This window comes from Neoarius graeffei, chromosome 23, assembly GCF_027579695.1.
Source record: "Neoarius graeffei isolate fNeoGra1 chromosome 23, fNeoGra1.pri, whole genome shotgun sequence".
Taxonomy (NCBI): Eukaryota; Metazoa; Chordata; class Actinopteri; order Siluriformes; family Ariidae; genus Neoarius; species Neoarius graeffei.
The window spans coordinates 10240934-10266477 of NC_083591.1; the positions used below are offsets into that span (position 1 = coordinate 10240934).

A 25544-nucleotide genomic window follows, 5' to 3' on the forward strand; every position below is an offset into this window, starting at 1 on the left:
TTTGGGGCCATGTGGCTCCAAATTCTTTTTTTTTTAAACTAATAAAATTGTGATTCGAATTCAGTAACTTTCGGTCCACTAAACAAAGATAATTGGGTGTCAGGGAAAATTCTCTTTATGCCCTACACTTGGAAAACCTGAAAGGCAGTCTAGCTTTAAAAGATTGGTTATATTTAATACAGACTTTATCCTGAGACTGCTTTCTACCTTGTTATTTAGCTGCTTTGCATAGAAGTGTTTGACAATCCAATATGTTTATTTCTTTTTTTGTTATTTCTTTTAAAAGCAGCAAATCAAGATGAAGTTATACTCAAAAGCCAGCTAATGCTTTACTTTTTTAGCCTTCATAAAACTGATAATCCAACATACAAGCCCTATTTATTTTGTCTCTGATGCTGTTTAATCATCATCTGTTCTGCAATTAAACATAACTGGCTTTTAGTCCTCCTGCGCTACGGAGGTACTTAAGCTTTAGAGCATATGGCGCTTCACAGACTGGTGTTTAAAACATGAGAGAATTCTTCCAGTTCTCCACTTATCCACAATAGCAAGTTTGCCAGTGCTTGGCACAGCAGTGCCGTCTTTTAAATCACCTACCACACAGTCCATTTAGCTTGGTTAATCTTTAAGGTAGAGCTGTAAATGATTAATCTTGATCAGTCGCATGGCATCTGGTATCCAGTTTAAAAAAAAAAAAAATCCCCCACACACCCATTACACATTGAGTTTACGTGGCTTCTGCAAAAGCTAGCCATCCAATACTTTCAGCACATCTTCGCACAAATGAAAGCAAATCTGTTTGTGATTAAGGGGTACTGATAACCTATTTCAGTCTGGTTTTCAGACGCATCATAGTACAGAATTAGTCCTGGAATTAGTCCTAGACTCAGATCGTGGAGTTGTCTTCATAGTGTTGAACTACTGACCATGAGATTTCAATGGACAGGTGTGAAGACACATTTATATTAGACAAACAGGTTTAGATCTCATTTGACAGAACATTACCAGATTTTTAACATAAATGTAAATCTTTAGCTCATAAAAATGTACCATATTATGGTGTCCCTCAAGGTTCTGTTATAGGTCTGCAATATTCTCCTTATACAGTGGTGTTTGAAAGTTTGTGAACCCTTTAGAATTTTCGATATTTCTGCATAAATATGACCTAAAACATCATCAGATTTTCACACAAGTCCTAAAAGTAGATAAAGAGAACCCAGTTAAACAAATGAGAAAAATATTATACTGGGTCATTTATTTATTGAGGAAAATGATCCAATATTACATATCTGTGAGTGGCAAAAGTATGTGAACCTCTAGGATTAGCAGTTAATTTGAAGGTGAAATTAGAGTCAGGTGTGAGTGGGCACCCTGTTTTATATAAAGAACAGAGATCTATCAAAGTCTGATCTTCACAACACATGTTTGTGGAAGTGTATCATGGCACGAACAAAGGAGATTTCCGAGGACCTCAGAAAAAGCGTTGTTGATGCTCATCAGGCTGGAAAAGGTTACAAAACCATCTCTAAAGAGTTTGGACTCCACCAATCCACAGTCAGACAGATTGTGTACAAATGGAGGAAATTCAAGACTATAGTTACCCTCCCCAGGAGTGGTCGACCAACAAAGATCACTCCAACAGCAAGGCGTGTAATAGTCAGCGAGGTCACAAAGGACCCCAGGGTAACTTCTAAGCAACTGAAGGCCTCTCTCACATTGGCTACCATCAGGAGAACACTGAACAACAAAGGGTGTGCATGGCAGGGTTGCAAGGAGAAAACCACTGCTCTCCAAAAAGAACATTGCTGCTTGTCTGCAGTTTGCTAAAGATCACGTGGACAAGCCAGAAGGCTATTGGAAAAATGTTTTGTGGACGGATGAGACCAAAATATAACTTTTGGTTTAAATGAGAAGCGTTATGTTTGGAGAAAGGAAAACACTGCATTCCAGCATAAGAACCTTATCCCATCTGTGAAACATGGTGGTGGTAGTATCATGGTTTGGGCCTGTTTTGCTGGAACAATGAATTCTGAATTATACCAGCAAATTCTAAAGGAAAAATGTCAGAACATCTGTCCATGAACTGAATCTCAAGAAAAGGTGGGTCATGCAGCAAGACAACGACCCTAAGCACACAAGTCGTTCTACCAAAGAATGGTTAAAGAAGAATAAAGTTAATGGTTTTGGAATGGCCAAGTCAAAGTCCTGACCTTAATCCAATCGAAATGTTGTGGAAGGACCTGAAGCAAGCAGTTCATGTGAGGAAACCCACCAACATCCCAGAGTTGAAGCTGTTCTGTACGAAGGAATGAGCTAAAATTCCTCCAAGCTGGTGTGCAGGACTGATCAACAGTGACCGCAAACGTTTAGTTGCAGTTATTACTGCGCGGGGGGGGGGGCACAGCAGATACTGAAAGCAAAGGTTCACATACTTTTGCCACTCACAGATATGTAATATTGGATCATTTTCCTCAATAAATAAATGACCAAGTATAATATTTTTGTCTCGTTTGTTTAACTGGGTTCTCTTTATCTACTTTTAGGACTTGTGTGAAAATCTGATGTTTTAGGTCATATTTATGCAGAAATATAGAAAATTCTAAAGGCTTCACAAACTTTCAAGCACCACTGTATATCCAGGCCCTTGGACTTTTTGGAATCAGAGCAATGATATTCATCAGCGTACAGTGGAGATCAAATTAAAGAACAATTTATAAAATACTTGATTTATTCTTAAATATTGTTAATCTTCATCACTCAGAATTTGAAGGAATATCAGCTGTGGTTATACCACTGCTCTACTAGCATTTTTTTTTTTTTAAATAGCCAAAGCACTTCAACAAAAACCTTTATTTTGTGTGAAACACAGTGATCAAAATTCAACAACAGTTACCACTGTAGCAGAAGAGAAGACTAAAACTAAACTTTTTTTGAGGGCTACAGGATTCAAAACTTAATAGGAAGTGTCGAGGCCCTTGCTTTGAATGACCCGCACATCTGCGCCCACAGGACATCGCTAGTTTCTCACACTGCTCTGGTTTGATCTTGGGCCATTCTTCTTGCAGTTTCTTCCACAGTTTGGTAACTGTAGTGGGTTTCTTAGCCATTACTTTGTCACCAAGGATTTTCCAGAGATTCTCTGTAGGGTTCCGATCTGGACTCTGGGCTGGCCATTTCATTGTTTCAATGTTCTTAGCTTCAAGGAACTGCTTTACCTGTTTTGCAGTGTGACGGGGGGCATTGTCTTGCATGAAAATTGTGGGCTGATTGGGAGGCGCTTGCAGCGAAGGAACTGCATGTTGCCAAAGGAGGTTCTGATGAACATGTGTGTTCACCCTGCCACGTGGCTGTACAAGAGGCCCAACTCCTGCTGCAGAAAACATCCCCCAAACCATGATACTTCCACCTCCAAATTTAACAGACTTCTTTACACACTTTGGGTTCAGTCTTTCCCAAGTTTGACGCCGAACATAATGTTTCCCATCAGACCCAAATAAATTGAACTTGCTCTCATCACTGAAGTGAACTTTAGACCAGTTCTCCTCTGTCCACACACCATGCTCCTCAGCAAAGGCTAGTCTAGCCTTTTTATCCTTTCTACTTATGAGAGGTTTGGTCACTGCAGAGTGGCCTTTCAGTCCGAATTGTCTGAAACGGTTAGACTATGCTGAGACAGATCCTTGCCCTGTTCAGCACCGAGCAATTCAAGCTGCAGTGTTGAACCGATTTCCCATTGAGAGTCTCCGCATGATCCTGTCCTCTCGTGCATTTGTCTTACAGGGACGACCAGCCTTTTGGGGGGATTTGAATAAATTGTAAAGCTTCAATATTCTAGAAATCACAGACCTGGAACACCCAACTTCTCTTGCAATGGCTGAGAGGGTCATCCCTTTGGCCTTCATCTAGGGTTTCAGTCACCTTAGAGCAACTTGCCATCTTGCAAAGTAACTAGGAGGGCTGCCAGATAAATAGGACTTGTCAAATAATTAAGGAAATTGTCACCAGGTGCCAGATTAACACCACTAACTGGGAGGTATCTGAAAAAATAAAAAAAAAGTGTTCCCTAATTTTGATCAGATTTGTTCTTCAAATTTCTCATTTAAAGGAGAACTGAAGTCATTTTTAAACTTGCTTTATTTCTTAATTAACGTGTTATTCAATTACGTTTTTGCTTTTAGTAACCTTATATCGTGACTCATATTGGCAACTAATTGCAATTAAATATTACACTTAATTGGCCGGGCGGCACGGTGGTGTAGTGGTTAGCACTGTCGCCTCACAGCAAGAAGGTCCTGGGTTCGAGCCCCGGGGCCGGCAAGGGCCTTTCTGTGTGGAGTTTGCATGTTCTCTCCGTGTCTGCGTGGGTTTCCTCCGGGTGCTCCGGTTTCCCCCACAGTCCAAAGACATGCAGGTTAGGTTAACTGGTGACTCTAAATTGACCGTAGGTGTGAATGTGAGTGTGAATGGTTGTCTGTGTCTATGTGTCAGCCCTGTGATGACCTGGCGACTTGTCCAGGGTGTACCCCGCCTTTCGCCCGTAGTCAGCTGGGATAGGCTCCAGCTTGCCTGCGACCCTGTAGAACAGGATAAAGCAGCTAGAGATAATGAGATGAGACTTAATTGGCCTATTCGGTTTTTCGCCATGTTGAAATTAGTTCGTTTGGTCCACGGCAGGCGTCGCTTATACGCGCGATCGAGTTTAAAATGGCGATTACTGCCTACTTTTTTCAAACTTTCCCGATTGCTATCAAAACCAACAAAACTTCCGATTTGGTTACATCAGCATTCGAAAGAGGGCGCGCGTGTCTTTTGACAACGTTGGCAGATGTTGGTCACTTTGATTTCCGCTGTACGTTTTACTTCCGTCCTACGATGTCTCGCACAGGTCTCGACGAATCTCGTTTACGGCCATTGCTTTGACATATGGACTGATATATTACAGAGCATATTTCAAACACTCATAACTTGCTATAGCAGCGACAAATAGCTATCAAACATGCATTCCTATACTGTATTTAATAAAATGAGATAAATAGAATTTTGATAATAAAAAAATTGACTTCAGTTCTCCTTTAAAAGGTTATTATATTGTGCTCCAGAATACACTTAAATTATGAAATATGCTCAAAAACCTGCCCTTCTATTCCTGTTAGGATAACCTCAAATATGTAGAAGCAGTGATTTTAAAATTTAGCAAATTATAGGTTGTTCTCTAATTTTGATCTCCACTGTAGCTACTCAAAACGTGTGCGCGATCGAAATAAATACGTTATTTAAATGTAATCAGTGTACTGTATAAAATTGCACTAACTGATTTCAATTATAGGATTTCAAGCCTTAAGTAAAGATTCACATTACTGAGTCTCGTATTATGCAAATTTAAACAACTCCTGTACAAAAGGTTTTTCCTGACTAACTGAATCTTCATGTATACCATATTTCTTGTAGAAGTGCTCTTGTGAATATTTCACAAATACATTTCTTCGTAACTTGCTTGATAAACGATACTCAGTGTTAGTGAACTAGTCAGGTAACATTAGCTAGCTACAACACAGTGGATAACAAAAAAAAAAACAACAAACACTAAAACTGAGCATGTAATCAACTCTCACGCAGCAGCCTTAAAAGACCAATATTCAAGTACCTAACATCACCTATACCAGAGCATTTTTTAACAGTTACTGGGAGACCAAATGGTCTCCCAGTGGCCAGATTTGGTCTCCTAGTCAATGGCAAACCAGCTTCACTGGGAGACCAAATTTTAAACCAAGTTATGTCTTATCATTTGGTTCAATCAGTTGCAATTAATTAACCAAGTACCATGTAAGTATACATTTAACAAGGAAAACGAAGATCTATGTTATAAGATATACACACAAGATCATGTTGGTTAAGAAAAACAAAACTAAAATTTGGTTACTGAGATGGCTGATGTCAGAATCCGATGTCATTACTGTGTAACTTTGAGTGTCTTTGACACAACATTTGTACTTGGTAATTGCTCTTGATAGCTGTGTAGTCACTGTAGTGTGTTTGTCTGTATGGTGATTGGTGAACCATTTTGCATCACAGAATATGCCGCAGCGGTGCAGCCGCATGGACTCTGGGGCCTGTGATTGTATTGCCCAGACCAGTTGGTCTCCTAGTGGAAAATCCTTAAAAAATGCTCTGACCTATACACACTATGACCAAAGGTATCTGGACACCTAACCATCCCACCTAGAAGCCTTTATTTGTCACATGCACACTTCAAGCACAGTGAAATTCATCCTCTGCATTTAACCCATGCGCGCGCACACACACCCAGAGCAGTGGGCAGCCACACTAGAGCGCCCGGGGAGCAGTCAGGGGTTCGGTACCTTGCTCAAGGCCACTTCAGCCCAAGGCCGCCCCACGTTAACCTAACTGCATGTCTTTGGACTGTGGGGGAAACCAGAGCATCCGGAGGAAACCCACGCAGACACGGGGAGAACATACAAACTCCACACAGAAAGGCCCTCGCCGGCCACTGGGTTCAAGCCTGGAACCTTCTTGCTGCGAGGTGACTGTGTTAACCACTACACCACCTATATGTGCCTTTTCCAAAACTATGGGCATGAACAGAGTTGGTCCGCCTTGTGTTATAATTACCTCCACTCTTTTTCACAAACCATGTCTTTACGGAGCTCACTTTGCGCAAGGCGGCTTCGTCATGCTGGAACAGGTGACAAAAATGGTAAGGGTTAACATGCAGAGAACTTTTGTAGCATGCAAGCACGACTCTGACCTGTGGAAGAATTGTGATGCGAAATGACTGGCTAGTGTTCATTGCTCTGAGGTAGATTGAGATTTTAGGGAAGAATCTCCATGGTGTCTCTTCTTTCACCCAGCATGCCAACTTGGTCCCAGAAAAGAAACCAGAGGAGAAGTCTTGGATCTAGAACAGAACAGCAGAGGGTTCTTTTTTTATACTTCGAAGACAGCAAATGTTTTCAATGCATTTGAGAAACAGAGGTATTGTTCATGTATCAGTATTCGCTTATCCATTCACATTTACCAAAATGTTACCATCCAGCTGCACTGTACTGTAAGGAATCCTAGCACATACAGTAGCTCGTCGAATTATACAACTCCCAGAGATGCTCACAAGTCAATTTTTGCAAGTGCAAGTCAAGTCTCTTATGGTTGTAACAAGCATTCCATCATCAGGTACATGCCATCCAGTCTGCTTATCATGTTGCTATATCTAAGGAATTCAAAGCATGTACTGCACCATCATCTATTATTCTATCCACATTTACTGGATATAAGCAACTGCATGCTCTGATACAACAAAATATGGAATAAAAAAAAAAGTGTTTAATGGTGTCTTTTTTTTTAAATTTTTCAAGAATTATCAAAATTTTTTACAAATTGCTACTGTCATTTCGCTGGTTTGTTTACATTCTAAACAGAAATGATTTTGGACATTTTGTATAAAATGATTACAGTGGTGCTTGAAAGTTTGTGAACCCTTTAGAATTTTTGATATTTCTGCATAAATATGACCTAAAACATCAGATTTTCACACAAGTCCTAAAAGTAGATAAAAAGAACCCAGTTAAACAAATGAAACAAAAATCTTATACTTGGTCATTTATTTATTGAGGAAAATGATCCAATATTACATATCTGAGTGGCAAAAGTACGTGAACCTCTAGGATTAGCAGTTAATTTGAAGGTGAAATTAGAGTCAGGTGTTTTCAATCAATGGGATGACAATCAGGTGTGAGTGGGCACCCTGTTTTATTTAAAGAACAAGGATCTATCAAAGTCTGATCTTCACAACACGTTTGTGGAAGTGTATCATGGCACAAACAAAGGAGATTTCTGAGGACCTCAGAAAAAGCATTGTTGATGCTCATCAGGCTGGAAAAAGTTACAAAACCATCTCTAAAGAGTTTGGACTCCACCAATCCACAGTCAGACAGATTGTGAACAAATGGAGGAAATTCAAGACCATTGTTACCCTCCCCAGGAGTGGTCGACCAACAAAGATCACTCCAAGAGCAAGGTGTGTAATAGTCGGCGAGGTCACAAAGGACCCCAGGGTAACTTCTAAGCAACTGAAGGCCTCTCTCACATTGGCTAATGTTTATGAGTCTGCCATCAGGAGAACACTGAGCAACAATGGTGTGCATGGCAGGGCTGCAAGGAGAAAGCCATTGCTCTCCAAAAAGAACATTGCTGCTCGTCTGCAGTTTGCTAAAGATCACGTGGACAAGCCAGAAGGCTGTTAGAAAAATGTTTTGTGGACAGATGAGACCAAAATAGAACTTTTTGGTTTAAATGAGAAGTGTTATGTTTGGAGAAAGGAAAACACTGCATTCCAGCATAAGAACCTTATCCCATCTGTGAAACATGGTGGTGGTAGTATCATGGTTTGGGCCTGTTTTGCTGCATCTGGGCCAGGACGGCTTGCCATCACTGATGGAACAATGAATCCTGAATTATACCAGCAAATTCTAAAGGAAAATGTCAGGACATCTGTCCATGAACTGAGCCTCAAGAGAAGGTGGATCATGCAGCAAGACAATGACCCTAAGCACACAAGTCGTTCTACCAAAGAATGGTTAAAGAAGAATAAAGTTAATGTTTTGGAATGGCCAAGTCAAAGTCCTGACCTTAATCCAATCAAAATGTTGTGGAAGGACCTGAAGCGAGCAGTTCATGTGAGGAAACCCACCAACATCCCAGAGTTGGAGCTGTTCTGTACGGAGGAATGGGCTAAAATTCCTCCAAGCCGGTGTGCAGGACTGATCAACAGTTACCGGAAACATTTAGTTGCAGTTATTGCTGCACAAGGGGGTCACACCAGATACTGAAAGCAAAGGTTCACATACTTTTGCCACTCACAGATATGTAACATTGGTACATTTTCCTCAATAAATAAATGACCAAGTATAATATTTTTGTCTCATTTGTTTAACTGGGTTCTCTTTATCTACTTTTAGGACTTGTGTGAAAATCTGATGTTGTTTTAGGTCACATTTATGCAGAAATATAGAAAATTCTAAAGGCTTCACAAACTTTCAAGCACCACTGTATTTATCAAATTAAAAAAAAAAAAAAAACCCTCTCTCGAAATCCTGTGCATGTGGATAGAATAAAATAGTTATTCCAATCAATCAATCTCGTCGTACATCGCTTATAGCCAACTCAGCACTATGCACCTCATCAGCTATCAGCTCATGTACGACTTGATTTTGTGAAATAACTGTTAATTAGCATGAATTATCAGCACTGATTAGTTATTTGATATATCACTTAACAGATTATTGCAATGCATATTGAAATAATACACAATGAAAGATTTTCCTTTCAATGATTGTATTTTGCTAACATAAAATAAAAGTCTGCTTGCACCACAGGATACATCATGATGTTTGTCTATGTTGAGCATCAATTATTAGTAATTTGTTTGTTGCCTGGATAGCACAACCTTCTGACTGCTTAACATTTTTCAGTATTTACATTTTTTGAAGGGAGGAAAAGAAAAAAAAAAAAAAAAAAAAAAAAAAAAAAAGAGACTGAACTGGCCCCAACCACCATGCACCAAAAAATATATATAATAATAATAATAATAATAATAATAATAATTTCTTATTGTTATTCAACCAAAATAATAATAAAAGTAAAATAGTTACAACTATGAAGCTTGCCACACATTTCTATTAACAAGATTTTAGGTGTCTTCCAGTGGTCTCAGACCTATGATTTTGTTTTATGGAACACAATTGTTTCATTTCCAAAAGATCACGGTTGAGAGGGTCTTTGCACTAAGCCTGGCTCAGTGAGGCCTCCGTGACTAAATCCTACTAACCTCTCAAACCCAGTGTAATGGTATCCCAATAAACCTGTAACGTTACGTGGTCAAGAATAAACCTGTAGGATAACCTACCTGTAGCCGATGTTACTAAAACGTTTGCTAACGGTCCATAGGCACTAATCTGAACTTGTCTTCCACATTACCAAGTGACTAACTGACCTATCAGAGTACGTTTTGAGGTGCCTTATAAAATCCGATATGGCTGATCCAGCATCCTGTGTTTTCACGCCACACACCTTTTCTGTGGCCATCCTTTTGTTTGCATTTTGAATGACAGCGTTGGAGCCAAACCTTATCACAAACAGTACGGTTACAGGTGTGCTTGCTGCCACAGTCACAGTGTCGGCTACCTGTGGCCGTGCGCATGCATAAAGTTTCTCATGATAGTAAGAGAAGGAAAGACCTTCAGCTCACCAGACATTTCTTTAATGTTTATGAGTCCCAAATATCAAGCTCACGTCAAGTCTTTTGAGGACGAGTCGCAAGTTTGAGTACCCATCTCTGAGAACTGCTAATAAACTCGCTTACATTTCTCATATTGGCTTCTGAATTGGGGGAAAAAAAAAAGTTTAGCACTAACCTTATACAAAGTTAGCAGACAGGTTCTATGCCAACATGTTTTTAGGTACCATATTATAAAATCTTTTGATAATTAGGATAACGGATTGTGGTAGAGGGGCGGCATGGTGGTGTAGCAGTTAGCGCTGTCTCCTCACAGCAAGAAGGTCCTGGGTTCGAGCCCCGGGGCTGGCGAGGGCCTTTCTGTGCGGAGTTTGCATGTTCTCCCTGTGTCCGCGTGGGTTTCCTCCGGGTGCTCCAGTTTCCCCCCACAGTCCAAAGACATGCAGGTTAGGTTAACTGGTGACTCTAAATTGACCGTAGGTGTGAATGTGAGTGTGAATGGTTGTCTGTGTCTATGTGTCAGCCCTGTGATGACCTGGCGACTTGTCCAGGGTGTACCCCGCCTTTCACCCGTAGTCAGCTGGGATAGGCTCCAGCTTGCCTGCGACCCTGTAGAACAGGATAAAGCGGCTAGAGATAATGAGATGAGATGAGATAACGGATTGTGGTAGAGGGGCGGCATGGTGGTGTAGCAGTTAGCGCTGTCGCCTCACAGCAAGAAGGTTCTGGGTTCAAGCCCAGGGGCCTTTTTATGTGGCTGTGTGGAGTTTGCATGTTCTCTTCGTGTCTGCGTGGGTTTCCTCCGGGTGCTCCAGTTTCCTCCACAGTCCAAAGACATGCAGATTAGGTTAATTGGTGGCTCTAAATTGACCGTAGGTGTGAATGTGAATGGTTGTTTGTTTCTATGTGTCAGCCTTGCGATGACCTGGCCTGGTGACTTGTCCAGGGTGTACCCCGCCTCTCGCCCATAGTCAGCTGGGATAGGCCCCAGCCTTGCCCGTGACCCTGAACAGGATGAGCGGTTATGGATAACGGATGGATGGATGAATGAATGATTGTGTCAGGTCACGAACTTGTGTCCTGTAGTGTCTAAAATCTCTCCATCGCTATGTGCTATAGAAACTGTTTCACATAGAGCACTGTATCATGCAGCAGTAACAGAATTCTGGACATTTACTCCGAGTATTCCGTAAAAACGCATTGCGACCTACAATTACATAAACAGTTCTGTATAAAACAATATAAATTACCAAGTAATCTGAAGCCATACAATTCAGTATTCTGTATTAAATACACCACTAACAAGCTGGCTTTAATGGTCATTAAACGGTTTACATTTCAACAAATTACATTGCTATGCATTATGGGACTTTAAATGCACATATTGTATCCCAAATCACATGAAATTCAATACAGAGGAGGGTTTTTTTTTTTAAACAGATAAATTCAGCCCTGGAATTGGATTTAAAAAGAAAATGTAGCTCAGTGGTAAGTGTAAAACCAGAATCAGCCATTCAAATGGGAGTTCGCAATTTTAAACCAAGGTTTTTTTTTTTGGGGGGGGGGATCCATAAGCAACACAGATTTGATGCATGGATAGAGCAATATGCTGGTTTTCACATAGGCTTTTGAGGCTGCAATACCAATTTTAAGGAACTGTATTTGAAAAAAAAAAAAAGCTTTTCAAACAGCAGTATTGACGGAACCTATAAGAAAGAACCATGGCCGTACCATTGACATGTGTGTGATGGCCTCCACGACAGCATCGAACACTTTCACAGGAAGACGCAGTAAGGTTGTCCCACTGTCCACAATGGCTTTATCTGAATTGTACTGAACACAAAATGCATACATTAGTCAAGGCCTGGAGCAGACAAAAAAAATTTTTTTTCTTTTTCAGGCTTCCAAAGTTCTCACATCTAAACCACATGAAATTCAATACAGAGGTTTGGTTTTTTTTTTTACTCTCTCTCTGTAGCCCTGGCGAGAGCAATCTTAGCCCAGCCTTTCATAAGTATTTCCAAGCAAAATGCATTTGAGTTTTTATAAGGTCACAATCTGTTTCTCCCTCACTCTTTCCAAACGGATGACTGGATTTGTTCAGGCACAGGAACAAACTGAGCTGCAAAAATAAGGAGAAAAAGGGAAGAAACAGAGATATTCTACAGCGCGTAGTGTAAAAAAGAAACGAACTCAAATACCTCCTTGCAGTCCAGGTTTAGATTCTTGCCCCCAACCTCCAATTTCAAGACCTCCACTTGGTAGTACCACTCTTGTAGGATGGGCGTATACCACATTGAGCCGTGGTACAGTGTTGGTTCGAGTCCTCCCATTATCTTCAAAATGTGAGAAAATAAAACAAGATGGATTTGAAACCTCATATATTCTGTCGATTAAAACCAATAACCTAGGCTCTGTAAGAAGAATAGAACACTTCTAAATACATTTATTAGGGATAAAATTAGCTCATAAGTCTTTAAATTTCTGTAAAGCTACTTTGCAACAATGGTTTGTTGTTAAATGCACTATTCACCCCATTCACATATCCCACAATCCACTGCACAGTTGGGAACTTCCGGTGGCCAGGCCCAGGCTGCTGATAAAATGGTCCAAAAACCAACATTGGGCTATATAATCAATCAGTTTCGATGCTCAAATATCTCATCTCATCTCATTATCTCTAGCCGCTTTATCCTGTTCTACAGGGTCACAGGCAAGCTGGAGCCTATCCCAGCTGACTACGGGCGAAAGGCGGGGTACACCCTGGACAAGTCGCCAGGTCATCACAGAGCTGACAGACACAGACAACCATTCACACTCACATTCACACCTACAGTCAATTTAGGCTACATCCACACGACAACGAGATTTAAAAAAAAAAAAATATATCGCGTCCACATGGGCAACGGATCAGTAAAATATCAGGTCCATATGGCAACGCAACGCTTGCTGAAAACGATGCAATACACATGCCACACCTCTAGGTGTGCTGTAAGACGGTCCCATCGGAGACACCAGAATAATAGAAGTAAGGACGCATGCGCATAAACTATGTGCAAGACTTCATATTAGCCACAGTCAGAAAAATCTGTTCGTAAAATTACGTTATAATGACCAAATACAATGAAAAGTATTTTTCCAGTCTCACCTGTGAAAGGTAATCCCATGTGATCTCGTTTGGACGGCAAACCTGATGGTACAGTTAAACACAGCACATGAATGAGGCATCTTTATTCTCCGCTTTGCCCCATCCAATATGGCGGCGAGGATGACGTATGATTCTACGTGGAAGGCGGCGTCTTTAATGGTCCGGAATAAATTGAATGCTACACGTTGATGGATTAATTTGTTCTTCTACGCCCTTTTTGAGGAATGTATTGTAGGACTTAAACCAACATCTGAAGAGGTGAGATCGCTCTTTTTTTTTCCCCTATTTTTGCTGGCGGGATTGACTCTGCCCTAAGGGCTATTCTCTGTCTCTCTCTCTCTCTCTCTCTCTCACTTTGCACCATTACACAATAAATATTCACAGTGAAAATATTTTGTAAGCGCGTTTCATGAACCAAGTTATAGGATTTGTTGACAACTCGCATCGAGTTCATTACACTTCTACCCGGCTTGAAGCACATGTGGTTGTGACGTCATCGTAAACAAATCCGTTCTACTCATCCAGACGACTTCGCAACGGCGCCGTTGCCAGATCTTTCCACTCTGGAACCCGTTCTCAAAAGATTTCGTTTTGGGGCACCCAAAACGCCGGTGCCGTGTGGACGCCAGGCCGAAACGATAAACAATTTTATCAGATTCACCTGAATCCGTTGCCATGTGGACAGGGCCTTAGAGTCACCAGTTAACCTAACCTGCATGTCTTTGGACTGTGGGGGGGGGAACCGGAGCACCCGGAGGAAACCCACGCGGACACGGGGAGAACATGCAAACTCCACACAGAAAGGCCCTCGCCGGCCACGGGGCTCGAACCCGGATCTTCTTGCTGTGAGGCGACAGCGCTAACCACTACACCACCGTGCTGCCTGCTCAAATATCAGATGTTCAAATATTATTACAGGTTTACATGGTCTCAGATTGTTTCAAGATTAAAACTGCTCGAAATGATTGCACATTTACAATTTATCAGTTTCGATGTTCAAATATCGGATGCAAGCTGAAACGTGAGGTTATTAGATTGCTTTTATATATGTCTAGCCACTGGTTCCATGGTATTTTTCATCAGCACAGAAGCTTTTAAATCAGTCATCCTTATATTATCGCCCATACAGCCCTTTCACTTTCACACTCTGCATTGTTTACACAAAATACATGTTCCAACTACTCAACACTATAACTCTGGCCAACAACATTAACCGTATACATTTACACTGATTACAAATTGTAAACGTGCAATCATTTCGAGCAGTATTAATCTTGGAAAAAATCTGAGAGACCATGTAAACCTGTGATAATATTTGAATATCTGATATTTGAACATCGAAACTGATTATATAGCCCAATATTGTTTTTTGGACCATTTATCAGCAGTCTGGGCCTGGCCACCGGAAGTTCCCAACTGTGCAGTGGATTGTGGGATATGTGAAAGGGGTGAGTAGTGCATTTCGGTCTCGGGGAGAGGGATGTGCCTGTAAAGTTTGGCGGGGCTAGGACATTGGGTGGCCAAGTTATGAATTTTTAAAGGCTGGCTCGAGCCAGGGCTCATATTAAAAAAGTTTTCAGCGAGCAGCGCTCAAGTGAGGGTTGATAATGGGCTGAGGTGAGGTCGTACCGGGCCAGGCCTGGGCTGGTTTGAAAGAACTTGGGGAATGGGAGGTGCCTGTAAATTGCGGCGGGGCTAGGACCTTCGGTGGCAGACTTGTGAATTTTTAAATCCCTGCGCCTGTGAGTGGCTGGAGCCAGGAATCATGCTAAAGCTTTCCACGATCCGCGCTTGCTCATAACATCGGATCAGGCCATGCCTGGGCTGGTTTGAAAGGTCTCGGGGAGAAGGGCGTGCCTGTAAAGCTTGGCGGGGCTGGGACTTTGAGTGCCCGAGTTATGAATTTTTAAAGTTGGGCCTATGGGGGCACCCCCGTTTCACAGGCCATGTTATGACAATGTGTAACATTGTCCCAGTGTAACATTTGGAAAAAAATTAGACCCATATCTATTACAAATTTTCATGGGCCATCCAGTCCAATGCTTTTCAAATACAGATGGACAAAATGCGAAAATTACCGCTCAATGCCGGCCGGTCCAGCCTTACGTCCCACACTGTTATTTCATAGTTTTGATGTCTTCAGCAATGTTCTACAACCCCGATTCCAAAAAGTCGGGACAAAGTACAAATTGTAAATAAAAATGGAATGCAATAATTTACAAATCTCAAAAACTGATATTGTATTCACAATAGAACATAGACAACATATCAAATATCGAAAGTAAGACATTTTGAAATTTCATGCCAAATATTGGCTCATTTGAAATTTCATGACAGCAACACATCTCAAAAAAGTTGGGACAGGGGCAATAAGAGGCTGGAAAAGTTAAAGGTACAAAAAAGGAACAGCTGGAGGGCCAAATTGCAACTCATTAGGTCAATTGGCAGTAGGTCATTAACATGACTGGGTATAAAAAAAGCATCTTGGAGTGGCAGCGACTCTCAGAAGTAAAGATGGGAAGAGGATCACCAATCCCCCTAATTCTGCGCCGACAAATAGTGGAGCAATATCAGAAAGGAGTTCGACAGTGTAAAATTGCAAAGAGTTTGAACATATCATCTACAGTGCATAATATCATCAAAAGATTCAGAGAATCTGGAAGAATCTCTGTGCGTAAGGGTCAAGGCCGGAAAACTATACCGGGTGCCCGTGATCTTCGGACCCTTAGACGGCACTGCATCACATACAGGCATGCTTCTGTATTGGAAATCACAAAATGGGCTCAGGAATAATTCCAGAGAACATTATCTGTGAACACAATTCACCGTGCCATCCGCCGTTGCCAGCTAAAACTCTATAGTTCAAAGAAGAAGCCGTATCTAAACACGATCCAGAAGCGCAGACGTCTTCTCTGGGCCAAGGCTCATTTAAAATGGACTGTGGCAAAGTGGAAAACTGTTCTGTGGTCAGACGAATCAAAATTTGAAGTTCTTTATGGAAATCAGGGACGCCGTGTCATTCGGACTAAAGAGGAGAAGGACGACCCGAGTTGTTATCAGCGCTCAGTTCAGAAGCCTGCATCTCTGATGGTATGGGGTTGCATTAGTGCGTGTGGCATGGGCAGCTTACACATCTGGAAAGACACCATCAATGCTGAAAGGTATATCCAGGTTCTAGAGCAACATGTGCTCCCATCCAGACGACGTCTCTTTCAGGGAAGACCTTGCATTTTCCAACATGACAATGCCAAACCACATACTGCATCAATTACAGCATCATGGCTGCGTAGAAGAAGGGTCCGGGTACTGAACTGGCCAGCCTGCAGTCCAGATCTTTCACCCATAGAAAACATTTGGCGCATCATAAAACGGAAGATACGACAAAAAAAAGACCTAAGACAGTTGAGCAACTAGAATCCTACATTAGACAAGAATGGGTTAACATTCCTATCCCTAAACTTGAGCAACTTGTCTCCTCAGTCCCCAGACGTTTACAGACTGTTGTAAAGAGAAAAGGGGATGTCTCACAGTGGTAAACATGGCCTTGTCCCAACTTTGAGATGTGTTGTTGTCATGAAATTAAAAAAAAAAAAAAAAAAAAAATCACCTAATTTTTCTCTTTAAATGATGCATTTTCTCAGTTTAAACATTTGATATGTCATCTATGTTCTATTCTGAATAAAATATGGAATTTTGAAACTTCCACATAATTGCATTCCGTTTTTATTTACAATTTGTACTTTGTCCCAACTTTTTTGGAATCGGGGTTGTACAATGTAGGAAATAGGCAAAATACAGGAAATCCAATAAATGAGTTGGTGTGTCCAAATTTTTGACTGGTACTGTACTTCAAAAGCCTTTTTTTAAAAGGCAAATAAATAGAATGCTCTGCAATGGCCAAGTCATTAACCTGACCTGAATCCAATTAAGCATGTACTTCACTTGCTGAAAGCCAGGAACAAGCAGGAACTGCAGACCGGTGCAGCGAAGGCCTTACAGAGCATCAGTTGGGAAGAAACCCAGCATCTACTGATGTCTATGGGTTCCAGACCTCAGGCAGTTATTGAACGCAAAGGATTTGCAAACAAGTATTAATAAAACGACAATTCAATTTATGATTATGTTAGGGTGCCCAATTAAAAACTAACCATTTAGAGGGACCACGTATAAAAAGTGCTTCAATTCCTACATTGTTCACCAGATTTGGACGTAAAGGTCTTCAAATTAAAACTGAAAGTCCTGAGCTCATATTCGTTATGTAAATTCAACTCCAATGTACTGCAGTAAACAGATAAAGTAATAACTTGAGTTATAACTTTATACTGTATAGATGAAAAACATTCCCATGCAAACTGCCAATTGGTGGAATGTTTGTGGAACCGCAAAGAATCGTCCCCAGACATGAACAAACTCCCAGTCTAATGATAAGGAAGGTAAGAGAGAAAGCCGGATAGACAGCAGTGGGAGAGAGCAGTGGGAACAGTTACACAGAGAACAATAAGCAATGAACTGCACCACAGTTACCTCAATTCCTACATCCCATGCAAAACACCTCTGCTAAAAAAATGAGCACAGCGATGCACATCAGACAAATCAGAGTTCTTTTCGAACAATATACAGTGGTGCTTGAAAGTTTGTGAACCCTTTAGAATTTTCTATATTTCTGCATAAATATGACCTAAAACATCATCAGATTTTCACACAAGTCCTAAAAGTAGATAAAGAGAACCCAGTTAAACAAATGAGACAAAAATATTATACTGGGTCATTTATTTCTTGAGGAAAATGATCCAATATTGTATACCTGTGAGTGGCAAAAGTATGTGAACCTCTAGGATTAGCAGTTAATTTGAAGGTGAAATTAGAGTCAGGTGTTTTCAATCGATGGGATGACAATCAGGTGTGAGTGGGCACCCTGTTTTATTTAAAGAACAGGGATCTATCAAAGTCTGATCTTCACAACACATTTGTGGAAGTGTATCATGGCACGAACAAAGGAGATTTCTGAGGACCTCAGAAAAAGCATTGTTGATGCTCATCAGGCTGGAAAAGGTTACAAAACCATCTCCAAAGAGTTTGGACTCCACCAATCCACAGTCAGACAGATTGTGTACAAATGGAGGAAATTCAAGACCATTGTTACCCTCCCCAGGAGTGGTCGACCAACAAAGATCACTCCAACAGCAAGGCGTGTAATAGTCGGCGAGGTCACAAAGGACCCCAGGGTAACTTCTAAGCAACTGAAGGCCTCTCTCACATCGGCTAATGTTAATGCTCATGAGTCCACCATCAGGAGAACACTGAACAACAAATGGTGTGCATGGCAGGGCTGCAAGGAGAAAGTCACTGCTCTCCAAAAAGAACACTGCTGCTCATTTGCAGTTTGCTAAAGATCACGTGGACAAGCCAGAAGGCTACTGCAAAAATGTTTTGTGGATGGATGAGACCAAAATAGAACTTTTTGGTTTAAATGAGAAGCGTTATGTTTGGAGAAAGGAAAACACTGCATTCCAGCCTAAGAACCTTATCCCATCTGTGAAACATGGTGGTGGTAGTATCATGGTTTGGGCCTGTTTTGCTGTATCTGGGCCAGGACGGATTACCATCATTGATGGAACAATGAAGTCTGAATTACACCAGAAAATTTGAAAGGAAAATGTCAGGACATCTGTCCACGAACTGAATCTCAAGAGAAGGTGAGTCATGAAGCAAAACAACGGCACAAAGCACACAATTCGTTCTTTCAAAGAATGGTTAAAGAAGGATAAAGTTAATGATTTGGAATGGCCAAGTCAAAGTCCTGACCTTAATCCAATCGAAATGTTGTGGAAGGACCTGAAGCGAGCAGTTCATGTGAGGAAACCCACCAACATCCCAGAGTTGAAGCTGTTCTGTATGGAGGAACGGGCTAAAATTCCTCCAAGCCGGTGTGCAGGACTGATCAACAGTTACCGGAAATGTTTAGTTGCAGTTCTTGCTGCACAAGGGGGTCACACCAGGATACTGAAAGCAAAGGTTCACATACTTTTGCCACTCACAGATATGTAATATTGGATCATTTTCCTCAAAAAATAAATGACCAAATATAATATTTTTGTCTCATTTGTTTAACTGGGTTCTCTTTATCTACTTTTAGGACTTGTGTGAAAATCTGATGTTTTAGATCATATTTATGCAGAAATATAGAAAATTCTGAAGGGTTCACAAACTTTCAAGCATGAGCTCAATTATTGCCGAATAGTTCTATTTTTGTGTTCATCTGACCAAAGTAACTTTGGTCAGATGAACACAAAAATAGAACTATTCAGCAATAATTTAGCTCATGTTTGAAGAAACACACACACACACACACTGTGACCATAATGTAGCATGGTGGTGGGAGCATCATGATGTAGGAGTGGTTTTATCCCTTCAGTGATCCTATCAAAACAAAAATGGAATTGAATCGGCCACAACAGCCCACAGAAGCTGTGCAGAGATTTTCATGTGGCCTGATGACTGATAACTCGATTTGCTCAAATACCTGAAGAGTGATGAATAATATAGACACATTGGTAACCATTTCATCGCTGCATCTTCATGGAATTTTAGAGTAAGAGGACACGGAGATGTGCAGGTCTTCAAGAGTTAAATCCAAACTGGATCAGAATTACATCAAGGCGAAACAAGAGAGACTCAAGAGGTTGTGTTTTCATCTTGTTCTATATTCCATGATTATCATAGCAAGAGAAAGATATTTCAGTGAGGTGGGAGGGGAAACAAACGAGAGCACAGATTCATATCATCCATCTGCTCGTCTCAACAGGTGAAACAGCCGCCTCCACTTTAAACACTTCCATATTGCTAACAGACCGTGTGCTCAGCTGGAGGCCCTCTGTAGCTTAATTAGCCACTCACTAACGAGACGCTCTCTCCTGTGTGTGTGCGCGCCGTCAAACTGCAGTAAGGCACATGGGGACTCGGCGAGCTCTCATGTTTCTTTAAGATGCAGCTGGTGAATCTCATCTGCCCTTGAGGGCTTTTAGTTTATATGATTTCAGGCAGCAGGATAATTTGATCCTTGTGATAAATCCAACCCACTCATGGCTTATTAGTGTTCAAACCTGGCCTCAAGGAATCGTGTGGCGTGGAGCTGCTCTACTTCCACTGCTTCAAGTTGGGATTGTGCAGACTGCTGCCAGCTGTGCCAGTCGTTCTGGTCAGCATAAAAAGGCAAGCTGATGGCGGTGAGAAATGATTGATGCTTCATAAAAGAATTAAGACGAGTAAAAAGAAATGTTTTTACACAGTTAATTGACAGCAATTTGCCTACGTGGACCATTGGTGGCTCGGGGGCCCAAGCACGACTTGGAGCTAGAAACAGCCCGGTGAATCGATGCCATATACGCTCAATGTCCACTTTAATAGGAACACCTGGACATTCATGGAGTTATCTAGACAGCTAAATCATGTGGCATCACAATCGTGCAGATACAGCGTCTTGCAAAAGTATCCACCCCACCGTGGTATTTGTCCTGTTTTGTCGCATTACAAGCTGGAATTAAAATGGATTTTCAGGGGGTTAGCACCATTTGATTTACACAACATGCCTACCAATTTTTTTTTTTTTTTCAAATTCTGACAAAATAATCAAGATTAAAAAACAAATCTGGAGCCACCTTTTCCTGCAATTATAGCTGCAAGTCTCTTGGGGTATGTCTCTATTAGTTTAGCACATCTAGCCACTGGGATTTTTGCCCATTCCTCAAGGCAAAACTGCTCCAACTCCTTCAAGTTAGATGGGTTGCGTTGGTGTACAGCAATCTTCAAGTTATGCCACAGATTCTCAATTGGATTGAGGTCTGGGCTTTGACTTGGCCATTCCAAGACATTTAAAATGTTTCCCTTTAAACCAAACCAGTGTAGCTTTAGCTGTATGTTTAGGGTCATTGTCCTGCTGGAATGTGAAACTTCGTCCCAGTCTCAAACCTCTGGCTGACTCAAACAGGTTTTCCTCCAGAATTGCCCTGTATTTAGTGCCATCCAGCTTTCCTTCAGTCCTGACCAGCTTTCTTGTCCCTGCAGATGAAAAACATCCCCACAGCATGATGCTGCCACCACCATGCTTCAGTGTAGGAATGGTGTTCTCAGGGTGTTGGGTTTGCGCCACACATGACGTTTCCCCATGATGGCCAAAAAATTTAATTTTAGTTTCATCTGACCAGAGAATCTTCTTCCATGTGTTTGGGGAGTCTGCCACATGCTGTTGGGCAAACTCCAAACGTGTTTTCTTATTTTTTTTTCTTGAAACAATCACTTTTTTTCTGGCCAGTCTTCCATAAAGCCCCACTCTGTGGAGTGTACGGCTTAAAGTGGTCCTATGGACAGATACTCCCATCTCTGCTGTGGATCTTTGCAGCTCCTTCAGTGGTATCTTTGTTGAATCTCTGATTAATGCTCTCCTTGCCTGGTCTGTGAGCTTTAGTGGGCGGCCTTCTCGTCAGGTTTGTAGTGGTGCCATATTCTTTCCATTATGCTAAAATGGATTTAATAGTGCTCCCTGGGAGATATATATAAAACACACACAAGTTCTGTGGGTGGAAATGCCTAGTTTAAGATAGACCACAAAGGAAAGCGGCCAGATTGGTTCAAGCTGCCAGGAGGGATAAAGTAACTCATTTAATCACTATTTACAGCCGTGATGAGCAGAAAAGCATCTCAGAATGCACCTCATTAAACCTTGAGATGGACGGGTTACAACAGCACAAGACCACACATCAAGCTTTTCTCCTGTTAGCCTAGAACAGGAATCTGAGGCCATCCTGGGCACAGGCTCACCAAAACTGCACAGTTGAAGATGGAAAGGGGGGAGGGAACCTAGCCTGGGCCCGCCCATCCTAAGTGTGACGCAACACAAGGGCCTGTTCCGAGCTTAGTCTGGCCAGGTAGGCTATCTACAGCATTTCCAAGCTCCCGAAAAATCGGGAACCAATCAACTTTGAGCATCTCCAACGGCCCTGGGTAGAGGCGTGTTCAAGGCACTGACGTAGTAGAACTGCGACCGGAAGCCATAGATTGTTTACAGTGGTAGATGCTGTATTGAAAGCATTCAACGGGAAGTTCTCATTGAAAACGGAGCAAAGAGCAGCCCTGGAGGTATTTATTGAAAGGAAGGACGTTTTCGCCTTGCTCCCGACCGGCTTCGGTAAGAGTTTAATCTACCAGTTACTCAAGCAGTTTCCGTCGCGTCACACACGTCAGAGGAAAGAGTGATGTGATTGGTTTAAGCTTCGTCACAGCCTTTTCTGGCTTCGACCAGTAGCAAACTGAGGCAATTCAGGGAGGCGGGTCAACCACGGGCTCTGGGAAACGGTTTGGCTTAATAGCTTGGCCAGACCAAATGCTCGGAGAGCTCTGAGGTCGCGTTAGCCAGGCTAGAGGGAACCCTCCCTCATCCCTTTCCAGTTTTGCTGAGTCTGTGCTCATGATGGCCTCAGATTCCTGTTCAAGGTTTTTTCTGGTTGTTGAACCTACTTGTAAAATGAGCAGTTATAAATTAAAGTCTGCTTGTCCCAAGCTAGCGATTTGTCCACTGATGGTAATTTAGATGTTCTTATGCAGGTTTAGCTTGGAATCGGGCCAGCTGCACCAGCTGTTACAGGTTAGCGTAAATACAGCAGCATATACTTTGGCATGGATGAGCAAAGCAGCTAAAACTCACCAAACTCCCATCTGCTGGGTTGGTTGAAGTGCTGGCGGAGATTCCTGTGCCGCACATCTGGAGAGAGAAAACATCTGGGATGCCCGTTTGCTTCACCAGCGAGTCGAAAAAGGGCTCCACAGATGGGTTGGGCTGAGAAAAATAACAGCAACGATTGTTTTCTTGCATTTAGTTAGACTTATCATTCAACAAAATTATGTTTCTTATCGTATGACTGACAGATGATGACCCTAATGGTGCAGGTTATGAATACATAATTTAAACATTCAAACAGCAGCCACTCCTTATTTGTACATCACCTCATAGATCAGGCTGTGCCTAAACAAACAGTCACACACCCACATCCATATCTACATTCTACAGAACAACACTTCCGTCATTTGTCTTACCCGAGCTAGTAAGGGGTATGCCAGGCCCAAAATGCCCTGCCAGTTGATGCCAGGGAGGAAGAAGTCATCCGAGGTTAAGATAGCAGCAATGTTAATCAGGATGGTGCCATTGGGGCCTTGAGGGATCGTGATGAAGTCTGAGCCCAGCTCTCCCTGCCAGTCACCTTGAGTGTAGCTGACTGACACAGACGTGCCTTTTGTTCTATACGTACTGGAGCTGAGGGGCAGATTATATAGGCTTCAGATTAGAACTTGTGCTCATCTATAATATTTTAGTATCCTTCACCCGTTGTAAAAAAACCTATGTTTGTTTTTCATCATGTGCGGGGTGAAATCAAACCAGTTAAAGAAAGAAAACCTTGAATTTTGCTTTGGTTCCGTTTTGAGAAACAGACTAACAGGTATGCAAGCACCCCAATAGTGTACATGGGTCAATATTCATCCTGAGGCTCATATTCATAATGAACATCCTTTCAGCACACATCATTATTTCCTTTCCTCTTCTACACCTGTATACTGGAATGTTTTATAATCTGAAGAGGACAAGTCTGATTCCTCTTCCTTGCAAGGAAGCAAAACGCAAATATTTTCAAAAGCTGCTTTGTGATGTCCGTTGTCAAAACTGCAATACAAATAAAATTGAATTAAAAACGGAACATGCCGTTGCAGGTAGTCAAGCCCGTTTATGGTCTCAAAGTGCTAGCACATGTATACAGAAGACACATTGCCATCACGGGCGATTGCTCCAAGACAACGAGGGAGGCTCAGCCTCCTCTAAAAATGACGAACATCGTGTAGGATGAATTGCGCTAGGCTTATGTTATAGCCGACCTTATAACATTGCTATTTCAGATCCAGAATCATAGAAATATACGTGCTCAACCCAACTACAGTGCGAAATCATTCCCTTATAACTTTAATGTGTGCGTGAGTTTTTCCCCCTCGTGACCGCGCGATGCAGCGCAGCCTCAGTGGACTTCAATGGCATTTGGGAGCTCTGCGCTTTTCAATCTCAAAATGCAAGACGGTTATTGGAAAAATACTGCGAAAACGCCCGCCCACGGACTCCGAGCCTCACGTGGGAGGGACATGGCAGTTTCCGCGAGGAGACTGGTGATTGGTGAAAGCGGCCGGATATTTTCTTTGATTGACAGCTCGTTTCAAATATAGACAGGCAGCGGTGAATCTCAGTTCAGTCCCATGCGGATTCGCAAGTGCTGTGGTGTATTGTAAGAGATCAGCTTACATTTCGATTTCATTCATTACATATGGTTTCTACCAGCTTTTTTAGTTTGTATATATTTTCATTGTAAATAAAGTGTAAATATAGTGTTGTCAAGTTTGCTATCTTAGTTCCAGAAATTTCGTTTGAGTGACTGAACTTGAACTTGAGGGGGCTAGTCAGCTAGCAAGAAAGCTGCGCACGGATGCCAAGCATTGCCGATTTAATTTTGGCGAAGCCATTTACCAGTCTTCCTTTCGAGGAAAAAATTAAAATTAAAGAGCAGGGTAGACCGACGCCTCAAATTGACTTGGTGAAAAAGGTAGGGAATAATACTCGTTCCTTTCAGCTCTCCTGGTACGAGAAAGTGAATTGGCTAACAGCAAGTGACCCACATCAACAACAGTAAATAGGCTACTTTAGTAATATGTCATGGATGGACCAAAAATACAGAATCTATTTAAAATGTTTATGCTGAGTATATTATATTGGAATATATATTTTTCTGGACATGAATTAAACACAGCTACAATTTGGAAAGCATTTTTAAACAAAAACACAGCCGAGAACATTTCACACTACAGACCTGGATTAAAAGTGAAGGGTTATCAAAATTGTCAATAAAACATTTCTCAGTCAAAAGTGTCATTGAATGAAATGTGTGGCACCCAGCTCTACTGCTGAGGTTCCTGATAAAGAGCTGCTTTCAATAATGATCAATTTTTAAACAACATGCCACAATTTTAAAATATAAAATGTTAAAATATACCCCCCCCCCCCACACACACCACCATCATGTATATTGGACAGTAGGCTAATGGGCCAAAAGAACCTGT

The 25544-nt window shown here is 41.7% G+C and overlaps 1 protein-coding gene across 1 annotated transcript in view; it reads right to left on the reverse strand.

The window, feature by feature from the left end:
- Positions 1–25544, reverse strand: part of bace2 (beta-secretase 2) — a 59104-nt gene that overhangs the window by 5250 nt on the left and 28310 nt on the right. Inside the window, exons 3-7 of the mRNA XM_060905738.1 lie at positions 23487–23703; positions 23098–23229; positions 12451–12585; positions 11981–12082; positions 6767–6916 (exon numbers count right to left, since the gene is read on the reverse strand). Coding sequence (XP_060761721.1) covers positions 6767–6916; positions 11981–12082; positions 12451–12585; positions 23098–23229; positions 23487–23703 — 736 coding nt within the window. The remainder of the gene's footprint in view (positions 1–6766; positions 6917–11980; positions 12083–12450; positions 12586–23097; positions 23230–23486; positions 23704–25544) is intronic.